At 42.6% G+C, this 13,339-nt stretch overlaps 1 protein-coding gene across 2 annotated transcripts in view; it reads right to left on the bottom strand.

Moving 5' to 3' along the window:
- The window catches only part of CYP39A1 (cytochrome P450 family 39 subfamily A member 1), a 141,520-nt gene that overhangs the window by 78,994 nt on the left and 49,187 nt on the right, over positions 1-13,339 (bottom strand). For both annotated transcript variants that reach the window (XM_073673922.1, XM_073673921.1), the window contains exons 8-10: positions 7,112-7,245; positions 6,930-7,025; positions 3,889-3,977 (exon numbers count right to left, since the gene is read on the bottom strand). In XM_073673922.1, coding sequence (XP_073530023.1) covers positions 3,889-3,977; positions 6,930-7,025; positions 7,112-7,245 — 319 coding nt within the window. The remainder of the gene's footprint in view (positions 1-3,888; positions 3,978-6,929; positions 7,026-7,111; positions 7,246-13,339) is intronic.

The raw sequence follows: 13,339 nt of genomic DNA, 5'->3' as shown, positions 1-13,339 counted from the left end.
ATACTACACCACACAGGAGAGCTGACAGATCCTCTATATACTACACCACACAGGAGAGCTGACAGACCCTCTATATACTACACCACACAGGAGAGCTGACAGATCCTCTATATACTACACCACACAGAAGAGCTGACAGATCCTCTATATACTACACCACACAGGGGAGCGGACAGATCCTCTATATACTACACCACACAGGAGAGCTGACAGATCCTCTATATACTACACCACACAGGAGAGCTGACAGATCCTCTATATACTACACCACACAGGAGAGCAGACAGATCCTCTATATACTACACCACACAGGAGAACTGACAGATCCTCTATATACTACACCATACAGGAGAGCTGACAGATCCTCTATATACTACACCACACAGGAGAGCAGACAGACCCTCTATATACTACACCACACAGGAGAGCTGACAGATCCTCTATATACTACACCACACAGGAGAGCTGACAGATCCTCTATATACTACACCACACAGAAGACCTGACAGATCCTCTATATACTACACCACACAGGAGAGCTGACAGATCCTCTATATACTACACCACACAGGAGAGCTGACAGACCCTCTATATACTACACCACACAGGAGAGCTGACAGATCCTCTATATACTACACCACACAGGAGAGCTGACAGATCCTCTATATACTACACCACACAGAAGACCTGACAGATCCTCTATATACTACACCACACAGGAGAGCTGACAGATCCTCTATATACTACACCACACAGGACAGATCCTCTATATACTACACCACACAGGAGAGCTGACAGATCCTCTATATACTACACCACACAGGAGAGCTGACAGATCCTCTATATACTACACCACACAGGAGAGCTGACAGATCCTCTATATACTACACCACACAGGACAGATCCTCTATATACTACACCACACAGGACAGCAGACAGATCCTCTATATACTACACCACACAGGAGAGCTGACAGACCCTCTATATACTACACCACAGAGGAGAGCTGACACATCTTCTATATACTACACCACACAGGAGAGCTGACAGATCCTCTATATACTACACCACACAGGAGAGCTGACACCTCCTCTATATACTACACCACACAGGAGAGCAGACAGATCCTCTATATACTACACCACACAGGACAGATCCTCTATATACTACACCACACAGGAGAGCTGACACCTCCTCTATATACTACACCACACAGGAGAGCAGACAGATCCTCTATATACTACACCACACAGGACAGATCCTCTATATACTACACCACACAGGAGAGCTGACAGAGCCTCTATATACTACACCACACAGGAGAGCTGACAGATCCTCTATATACTACACCACACAGGAGAGCAGACAGATCCTTATATACTACACCACACAGGACAGATCCTCTATATACTACACCACACAGGAGAGCTGACAGATCCTCTATATACTACACCACACAGGAGAGCCGACAGATCCTCTATATACTACACCACACAGGGGAGCTGACAGATCCTCTATATACTACACCACACAGGACAGATCCTCTATATACTACACCACACAGGAGAGCTGACAGATCCTCTATATACTACACCACACAGGAGAGCTGACAGATCCTCTATATACTACACCACACAGGAGAGCAGACAGATCCTCTATATACTACACCACACAGGAGAACTGACAGATCCTCTATATACTACACCACACAGGAGAGCTGACAGACCCTCTATATACTACACCACACAGGAGAGCTGACAGATCCTCTATATACTACACCACACAGGAGAGCTGACAGATCCTCTATATACTACACCACACAGAAGACCTGACAGATCCTCTATATACTACACCACACAGGAGAGCTGACAGATCCTCTATATACTACACCACACAGAAGACCTGACAGATCCTCTATATACTACACCACACAGGACAGATCCTCTATATACTACACCACACAGGAGAGCTGACAGATCCTCTATATACTACACCACACAGCAGAGCTGACAGATCCTCTATATACTACACCACACAGGAGAGCTGACAGATCCTCTATATACTACACCACACAGGACAGATCCTCTATATACTACACCACACAGGACAGCAGACAGATCCTCTATATACTACACCACACAGGAGAGCTGACAGACCCTCTATATACTACACCACAGAGGAGAGCTGACACATCTTCTATATACTACACCACACAGGAGAGCTGACAGATCCTCTATATACTACACCACACAGGAGAGCTGACAGATCCTCTATATACTACACCACACAGGAGAGCCGACAGATCCTCTATATACTACACCACACAGGAGAGCTGACAGATCCTCTATATACTACACCACACAGGAGAGCTGACAGATCCTCTATATACTACACCACACAGGAGAGCCGACAGATCCTCTATATACTACATCACACAGGAGAGCTGACAGATCCACTATATACTACACCACACAGGAGAGCTGACAGATCCTCTATATACTACATCACACAGGAGAGCTGACAGATCCTCTATATACTACACCACACGGGAGAGCTGACAGATCCTCTATATACTACACCACACAGGAGAGCTGAAAGATCCTCTATATACTACACCACACAGGAGAGCTGACACCTCCTCTATATACTACACCACACAGGAGAGCAGACAGATCCTCTATATACTACACCACACAGGACAGATCCTCTATATACTACACCACACAGGAGAGCTGACAGAGCCTCTATATACTACACCACACAGGAGAGCTGACAGATCCTCTATATACTACACCACACAGGAGAGCTGACAGATCCTCTATATACTACACTACACAGGAGAGCTGACAGATCCTCTATATACTACACCACACAGGAGAGCAGACAGATCCTTATATACTACACCACACAGGACAGATCCTCTATATACTACACCACACAGGAGAGCTGACAGATCCTCTATATACTACACCACACAGGAGAGCCGACAGATCCTCTATATACTACACCACACAGGGGAGCTGACAGATCCTCTATATACTACACCACACAGGACAGATCCTCTATATACTACACCACACAGGAGAGCTGACAGATCCTCTATATACTACACCACACAGGAGAGCTGACAGATCCTCTATATACTACACCACACAGGAGAGCTGACAGATCCTCTATATACTACACCACACAGGAGAGCTGACAGATCCTCTATATACTACACCACACAGGAGAGCTGACACATCCTCTATATACTACACCACACAGGACAGATCCTCTATATACTACACCACACAGGAGAGCTGACAGATCCTCTATATACTACACCACACAGGAGAGCTGACAGATCCTCTATATACTACACCACACAGGGGAGCTGACAGATCCTCTATATACTACACCACACAGGACAGATCCTCTATATACTACACCACACAGGAGAGCTGACAGATCCTCTATATACTACACCACACAGGAGAGCTGACAGATCCTCTATATACTACACCACACAGGAGAGCTGACAGATCCTCTATATACTACACAACACAGGAGAGCTGACAGATCCTCTATATACTACACCACACAGGAGAGCTGACAGATCCTCTATATACTACACCACACAGGAGAGCTGACAGATCCTCTACATACTACTCCACATAGGTGTGCTCTTGATGTATAAGCCCCTCAGACTTTATGCTATTCTTAATAATAAAAGGGCTTTCAGTAGTTTATATGCAGTATACACACACACACACACGTCACAAAGATATATATACAGCCAATCAGTAAAGTGTGTAATCCGTCAGTGTTGTGTTACGCTTCAAGGTTCTGCGCTGAGCCCCCATTGCTGGTGTCGGAGTATAACCACCACCAGGCTGTATCACTGACCTTCCCGGGCACTGGAACTTTCCTCCACCAAAGGCTACAAAACCATCTAGGAAAACATTCTTCTCTAAATTTGCCTTTTTCCAACGTTCCTGTGGGAAAAAAATATAATTTTTTTTTCCAATGAGGCCTTGAGTAAATAATCAGAGCTGCACTTCCCTGGAATAAAAATAGTTTATTGCTTTAATGCAGAATATTCAAAGGCAAAATCAGAGATATGCTGGAAATAAAAAAAGCTTTCTGCTGGATTCATGTGGGGGGAAGGACACTACTACGGTGATCATTAACCTGTTAATTACGGGGCCTAACTTTGCCAAGCATCTTTTTTCCTTCCCCATTTTTTTTTTACATTTTTCTCATCTACGTAGCTGCGTCAGGATTGTTTTCTCTGGGATGAGTTGTAGATTTTAGTGGCATATAATTTATTACCTTCCTTTTATTAAATTTTTACGGGAGAAATACTAAAAAAATAAAAAAAAGAAAAAAAAAAGAAAAGAAAAAAAACATCAATTCTATTTTTTTTTTTTACATTTTAAATGTGACAGAATTTACACGCTGCACAAATAAAGAGAGAAATTTATTCTGGGCGTCAGAACAATTATAATAATAGCAAATTCATATTATTTTATTCATGTATTATTACAGTTGTGCAAAAAATACACTGTTTAACCAGTTCACGACCGGGCCATTAACCCCCATTCTTTATCAGTCATATTTTCATGCGATTTCAAGAGCTGTGAAATTCTTTCTTGCTCGGATATGAAAATCATTTTTGCTCCTTTTTTCACGATACACGGGGCATAATTTTTATACTATTATTCTTTAGGCGTTATCGTTGGGAAAATAGAAGAAATGCGAGTCTGTTTTTCACACTATTTATGCTCCTTTTCCTTAATTATTTTTATATATTGGACACTTTTTTTTTTTTTTAACAGGGGCAGCGCTAGTAGTGATTTTGATTGCCAGTGGCTTTTTTTAATTTATTTTATTTACTGCTTTTTCAATTGATAAATGTATTTATTTTTCATTTATTGCAAATGTTGTGCCCACCCCATAAGATTATCATAGACTTTTGGGGGCATTTTAAAATGTAAATACTTTATTTTTTTTTGCCTGATTTCCCCTGTAACTGGAACTGATATATTAGACCCAGTTACAGAAGAAATTAGGCCTCCTGACTTAGTAGCACAGCTGAATGAATCTCCTAGGACCCAGAAGCTCCTGCTCCGTCACTATATACAGAGATCAAATGACCGCTGTCAATGGAGGAGGAAGAGCTACTGTATACACAGTAATTGTTCAGCACTGTGTATATAGCAATAGGGAAGGCAGAGAAGATAATAAACCATCTCTGTCTTCTCTATGGGGAGTCCCGTTGTGTCAAACAGCCGGCTCACTGCTGCTGCACGATCGCACGAAACTGTGCTACTTTGCAGTGACATTTTAGAACATCACTGCAGAGTATAATGTGGACCGCCCGGATGTTTATCTTCTATGGGCAGTCCGGAAGTAGTTAAAGAAAGTGATTACTTTTTGAGTCACCATATATTGAAAGCCATAAGTTTTAGTTTTCCATCAACATAGCCGTGTGAAGACTCATTTTTGGCTGCACAAGATGGAGTTTCCAGTGACAACAGTTTGGGGTACGTGAAAATTTTTGTTGGTGAAATAAACAATAAAACAGCAATTTTGTATTTTTTTTGTTTATTAAACACCATTAACCATTCAGTATAACTGACGTATTAATTTCATTCTGCGGTTTCAGACAATAATCAAAATGCTAATAATTTTGTACTTTTACATATCGATGTAAATACTTTTATGCCCAAAAATGACAAAAGTATCCTCGGAGTGATACCTTTATTGGCTAACTAGAAAAAAAAATATATATGCAAGCTTTTAGAGCACAGAGGCTCCGTCTTCAGGCAATATTACAAATGAATACAGATAAATAAAACAATTTTGGGGGGGAGCCATTTTCTTAGACCGATAACATTTTTCAATTGACAGAGTTGATTTAGGGCTTGTTTTTTTTGCGGGGAAAAGGTGTCATTTTTTTGGGCACCATTTTTGGGTACAGATGACTTTTTGATGACTTTTTATTAAAAATTTTGGATGAGGCAGGACTAGAAGTTCTTGCATTAGTTTTAGTTTTTGATTTCGTTACTCATTCACCGCACAAGATAAATAATTAAATTATTTCTAAAGTATGGATTGTTCCAAAAGCGACAATACCAAATATGTCTTGTTTTGTTTTTTTATTGTTTTTTTCCAAATTAAAACTTTTTATTGGGAATATTGTTTTTTTTTAACATTTATGAGAGCCACAAGGAGACTGGAATATGTGACCTTTTGATCGCACAAGTAATGCACTCCACTACTTATGTAGTGCAGTGCATCATCTGAGCCTGCTACATTCACAGGTAAAATCTAAGATAGAAATAAAATGAGCATGTACCCGGCTATAAGTAAGTAAAAAGCAGTAGTGCAAATAAATATTATAGGGTACTTAGTAAATACTGTTTTTGATCAAAAAAAGAGTAAAAGCCATCCCACCAGCGTCACGATGTACCCAGTCGGGACAGTCCTAACCTTTAGTATTAAAACGTTACCATGTGTCAAAAATGACCTCAATGTGAATAAGGGCCGAACTGGACCGGGGTCCAACAATGAACACCCAGCCATTGGAAGCTCATAAAAAGGGAGGCGCCCTTTGCTTGCACTCAGTGTGAACATGCTCCTACACATTGCATGTATATCAGCTTATACTCAAGTCCTTTTCTTTTGGTTTTACACTCACAGGTAGTCTATTAGGCCTGGCCTTTGTTAGGATCTGATAAGCTTAGGCATGCACATAAATACAGTGCAGGGGAGGGCAATGAGCTGACAGAGGGAGGACTCTCCCTCTGTCACACTCATCACATGACTACCACTGCGAATAGAATGGGCATAACTGATCACATACTAATGTGGCAAAATACATGCCGTCAGGATGTACTTGTAAATGATTTTGTGTTAAGGGGTGCAGCCATATTGGAACTTACCGGTCTATACATATTTGGTTCTGGAAAGTGCTTTGGGTCACGGTGAAGCCAATATGGAGATAACATCAACAGGTCACCAGCGGGGATCTCATAATCCTGAAAGGATAGAGGACAGCATAGTTACATAAACACATGGTAAGATACAAATATACATGGCCGCCATGATATAAATAATGACCTACGTAAAGCCTCAAGGGTTGAAGGACTTTTCTGGTAATGGCGCCCGGTGACCTCAGACGTATGGCCTCGAGGAGGCAGGATTTAAGGAACGGAAGTTTCGCCAGTTCTACTTCCGTTACGTTCAATGGTTGTTTACCTTAAAGAGACAGAGACATAAACATTCAGGAGAGTGCGGCCTATCCAATATCGATCAGGTGTCCCTGTATTGCGTTGTCGGCCTCTATCAACAAGTGATAAGTACATTGAGAGACATTTAATGTCACAGAGGATGCCCCCATTTATAGCATAAATTCTACCCCTTTCTCAGTTCAGTTGATGCTGTGCACAGGTTACAATGACAACCATTCATCGGGATTGTTGGTGTGTAATACTCCATTTCTCCTGTAGTGGCCGATATAGGGAAAACGTATGGCTACAAGTCCTTTCTTGATTATAAGGTCTGATCACTCTACTAGCTTTCATTTAAATAGTAACTAAACTTCTTCTTTTTTTTTTTTTTTTTTTTTTTTAATAATTTTGTTCAGCATGGAAAGTTCTGAAACTTTACAAATTGCTTTATTAGGGGATTTGTCTTCATTCCTATATAAAAAAAATGAAAAATGAGTGTAAGTGTCTTCCAAATTCTAACTTTTCCACAGTCTATTTTGTTGCCTTTAGTTGGACTTATATCATTTGGAATACAGAAGCTGGCAGTGATAGGGTGATGTGATGCTTTTGTCTCCTCGTATGAGCCACTTCTTCTTTTCCTCCCTGCCTCCTGAACTCACCATCTACTCTAAAAAAAATAAATGAAATTAAAAAATAACTCAACTAACTCAACTCTGTCTTGCTCAAGATAAGACGGACTCAAGGACAGAGAGGTATCAGGTTACATCTCTTGTTATACTGTATGAAGAGGGGAGAAAGGTGGAGTGAGGAGCAGGGAGAAGAAACAAGCAGAGTGAGATACAGAATGATTGATTGTGTTTAGCTTTCTATCAAGTCTTTTACATCATTCCTGAGCTGGCTTCACATGTACACTGCTCAGTACTGGTGTATAATGTCCTCCATACTGTCAGAACCAGAAGACTTCTTAAAGTTCCCTTTCCAGACAGGTGCACTAATACTTTAATTGACGGCTTTAGTGGCAGCAGCCATACATTGAACTGTCACACAATTATAGTATTTTTCCAGTTCGGCTTATGTCTCTAATCAGAGGTGTTACTTGAATATCCTAGGCACCTGGTGCAAAAATTATAACAGGTCCTCACCGGCCATGTGCCATTTACGATACTGGTGGTACAGAACCCATTGGGCCTCCTACTGCTCTGGGGCCCAGGTGCAAGTGCTAACTTCACCCCTACAATACTATGTGTCCTCATTGGTGATACCTCTATAACTGCACATACCTCAGAGGTTATAAATAACACGTGTTACATATAATGATGGAGACCGCTCGAATTCCATGTAACACATGGAGAAATATTTTCCTAAGTGCATCAAGTAGTATTTTGGCAGAGCGGGTTCTCTCCTCTTATTAAATAGCACAATCGCTCTCCTACACACAGACTCAAATCCGTGGTGATAAAAAGGAATTTCAATGCCGTGTCTTACATTCCGCTCAGATTCCGCAGAGAATCATATAGATAAGGAGCATCACAACTGCCACCCGGTGGTGAACAGTGGAAATGCATAAGGAATTAAAAAAATCCCTGTTCAGAGAATAGTAAAGCAGCAAAGCTTTCCTTTACCCGGGGCAAGGATTCAGCCTGCTGCCCTAGCTCTGAATATAAATACCCTGGTCAGGCAGAATGGCTTGTCAAGATTACCCCTGCCATCAGCATTTTGGATAAATGAGTCATCCTCATGCTAGTCATATTCATGATCAGTAGTCACTAGGAGGTGTCACCCATGCCAAGCCAGGTAACTGTGTCATGTGAAAGCGACCTCTTAAATGTTCATGCATTATCATTGTTTGTAATATTATATTACTGATCCTGTACTGATCCTGAGTTACATCCTGTATTATACTCCAGAGCTGCACTCACTATTCTGCTGGTGCAGTCACTGTGTACATACATTACATTACTGATCATGTACTGATCCTGAGTTACATCCTGTATTATACCCAGAGCTGCACTCACTATTCTGCTGGTGCAGTCACTGTGTACATACATTACATTACTGATCCTAACTTACATCCTGTATTATACTCCAGAGCTGCACTCACTATTCTGCTGGTGCAGTCACTGTGTACATACATTACATTACTGATCCTGTACTGATCCTGAGTTACATCCTGTATTATACTCCAGAGCTGCACTCACTATTCTTCTGGTGCTGTCACTGTGTACATACATTGCATTACTGATCCTGTACTGATCCTGAGTTACATCCTGCATTATACTCCAGAGCTGCACTCACTATTCTGCTGGTGCAGTCACTGTGTACATAAATTACATTACTGATCCTGGGTTACATCCTGTATTATACTCCAGAGCTGCACTCAATATTCTGCTGGTGCAGTCACTGTGTACATACATTACATTACTGATCCTGGGTTACATCCTGTATTATACTCCAGAGCTGCACTCAATATTCTGCTGGTGCAGTCACTGTGTACATACATTACATTACTGATCCTAATTTACATCCTGTATTATACTCCAGAGCTGCACTCACTATTCTGCTGGTGCAGTCACTGTGTACATACATTACATTACTGATCCTGTACTGATCCTGAGTTACATCCTGTATTATACCCCAGAGCTGCACTCACTATTCTGCTGGTGCAGTCACTGTGTACATATATTACATTACTGATCCTGAGTTACATCCTGTATTATACTCCAGAGCTGCACTCACTATTCTTCTGGTGCTGTCACTGTGTACATACATTGCATTACTGATCCTGTACTGATCCTGAGTTACATCCTGTATTATACTCCAGAGCTGCACTCACTATTCTGCTGGTGCAGTCACTGTGTACATATATTACATTACTGATCCTGAGTTACATCCTGTATTATACTCCAGAGCTGCACTCACTATTCTTCTGGTGCTGTCACTGTGTACATACATTGCATTACTGATCCTGTACTGATCCTGAGTTACATCCTGTATTATACCCCAGAGCTGCACTCACTATTCTGCTGGTGCAGTCACTGTGTACATACATTACATTACTGATCCTGTACTGATCCTGAGTTACATCCTGTATTATACTCCAGAGCGCCACTCACTATTCTGCTGGTGCAGTCACTGTGTACATACATTACATTACTGATCCTGAGTTACATCCTGTATTATACTCCAGAGCTGCACTCACTATTCTGCTGGTGCAGTCACTGTGTACATACATTACATTACTGATCCTGAGTTACATCCTGTATTATACTCCAGAGCTGCACTCACTATTCTGCTGGTGCAGTCACTGTGTTCATACATTACATTACTGATCCTGTACTGATTCTGAGTTACATCCTGTATTATACTCCAGAGCTGCACTCACTATTCTGCTGGTGCAGTCACTGTGTACATACATTACATTACTGATCCTGAGTTACATCCTGTATTATACTCCAGAGCTGCACTCACTATTCTGCTGGTGCAGTCACTGTGTACATACATTACATTACTGACCCTGAGTTACATCCTGTAGATCTTTTTATTATAAAAATGAAAAACATAACAATAATAATAACAAAAACATAACAAAATTAATAACCACAAAATAAACAATGTAATGAAACTGGTCCAGCCGCTCCCTCTCTCCTCACACACATATTATACATATATACACAATAATAACTACTTACACTATGACATCTGGTCCGGTTACCAAACAAATAACAATATAGTAAGTAAAATAAACAATAGCTGACAAAATTATATACAAACTAATATATATATACACACATTTTTTTTATTTTTTTTTTTATAAATAATATAAAATAAATGCTAACTATACAAATATATACAAGACAAAACAAAACACCCCACACTCGAGCCCACCAGTCCCTCCCCGGCACTGACCTGAGAGCTGGTCCTGCGTCTCATGCCTCAGTCCATGTCCAACATCCATAGGCCAGATCAGGCAGTGCCAGTTTCTCACCCAAATAATCATTGTCCCACAAGATGAACCCACCTCCCCCCTTTTCCCACCACCTAACCTAACACCTACACCCAAATCCGTATCCTTATATACAATATATACAGAAGCAAACAATACAATAACCACAACTGACAAAGCCCAAGTTCGGCGCCTGCAGCCCTACATCACTGTCTACTGATCAATAAAACAAAAATCTATGGTGTCAGCAGCAGCCCACCACCAGGAGAGGAGATGACCAGACTAGGGCACACTAAAAGAAAAGCCCCTCCAGAGGAGAGCGGCCCTCCGTGTACCCAGTCTCTCATACTCAAGAGAAGGCACCTTCACCAGATCACCGAGTATGGTCCTAAACACATCGTCTACTGGGAGGATTTTCCGCTGCGTCGATACTAAGCACCGTGCGTTCCACGTGTGATACCTAACCACTGTGCTAACTAGAAATAAGGTGCAGCGGCCCCGACCACCCAGGTCTTCGAATGCTCCATAGGCCCATTCCGCATAAGAGAGACCGGCCAGTCGGGGCTATCCAATGGAGGCTCCCACCCTGTTGTACACCTCTGTGTGAAAGGGACAACGAAGCAGGAAGTGGTCCATGCTTTCCAGCATGGTACCACAATGCTCCCGAGGACAGTTCCTGTCCTCAGAGCTCCTACACTTCAGATTGTCCCAGAATTCAAAAGATGCAGACCCACCCCAAGATCCCGACTTGGGCAATCCCAGAGAGCCAGAGGCCTCTGAAAATGGGTCAGTTGAACCCTTTTGTCAAGGAGCTTCCTCGGCAGATTCCTGACCTCCCACATTCCCAGACCCCACCGGCGAATTACCTTCAGGACCAGGGTAGTGTAAGCCGGAAGATGTCCATGTGGAGTGCGTAGATCCTTCACTTGCCCTCATGTCTCCCATTCCTGGAAGAAAGGCTGAAACCATCCCCTACAGGAGAATACCCACGGAGGAGCCCTCTCTTTCCAGAGGTTTGCAATATTAAACTTAATGAATGTATTCACAAGGAATACCACAGGGTTGACCATACCCAACCCTCCTAGTCTCCTCGTACTGTAAGTAACCTCCCTTATGACCAGGTTCAGTCTATTCCCCCATAACAGTTGGAAGAACAAACTGTAGACCCGAGTCCAGAGAGGCTCCGACAAGATGCACACACTGCCCAGATAGATCAGCAAAGGGAGCAGGTAAGTTTTGATCAGGTTTATCCTTTCCCTTCTGAGTGGCAATCTCTAGCCTGCTGTCCCAATTTTGTTTGGGATAATCCCCTTGGCCAAATTCGATGCCAAGAACTTTTGCAGAGACTTTGGGTCCTGGAAGGGTGTCCGGGAGATCAAAACCAGGATCTCCTCCTCCCAGCCAGAAACTCTCACACTTATCCCGGTTGATCATAGACCCGGATGCCTCCGAGTAACGATTTACCTCTGACATCAGCCACTCTGACTCCACGTCAGAGGAAACAAAAGCAGTGACGTCATTGGCAAACGCCACCAATCTCAGAGTGGCTTCTGGTGCTGCCCGGTCCATCCCAATTCCAGCCAACGGTCCACGCTCCACCCTCCTAAGAAGTGGGTCAATCGCAAACACGTACAGCAGCGGGCTCAAGGGACAACCCTGGCGAACACCACACCCAACTTCAAAAGAGCTGCCAATCCAACCGTTTACAAGCGGGAAACTCTCTGCCCCAGCGTACAAGGTCTTAAGCCAATCAACAACCCCCCTCGGCAGGCCATACCTCAGAAGGACAGACCAGAGGTACTCATGGTTAACCCGATCAAATGCTTTTGCCTGGTCCAATGACAGCATGTACCCCATCCAGTGGCCAGCCCTACCCTGCTCCACCGCCTCTCGGACACAGAGTTAAGCACTAATTGTACTGCGGCCCAGAACAGAGAAATGCTGGGCTCGAGAAAGGAGTCGGGGCACAAATTTCACCAGCCGATTAAACAGCACCTTTGCCAAAACCTTCCTGTCTGCATTGAGAAGCGCTATGGGATGCCAATTCTCAATGCAAAATGGGTCCTTACCCTTTGACAAGATGATCAGGGCAGACCTCCTCATTGACTTTGGCAGAGTGCCCGAGGAAAGACACTCATTGAATACCTCAGTCAAGAGGGGAACCAAGGCGTCCTTAAAG

This window comes from Phyllobates terribilis, unplaced genomic scaffold (assembly GCF_046119375.1).
Source record: "Phyllobates terribilis strain yellow unplaced genomic scaffold, ASM4611937v1 Scaffold_3__8_contigs__length_932513732, whole genome shotgun sequence".
Taxonomy (NCBI): Eukaryota; Metazoa; Chordata; class Amphibia; order Anura; family Dendrobatidae; genus Phyllobates; species Phyllobates terribilis.
The sequence above is the reverse complement of the archived record's forward strand: the minus strand, read 5'-3'. Positions and strand labels throughout refer to the sequence as shown.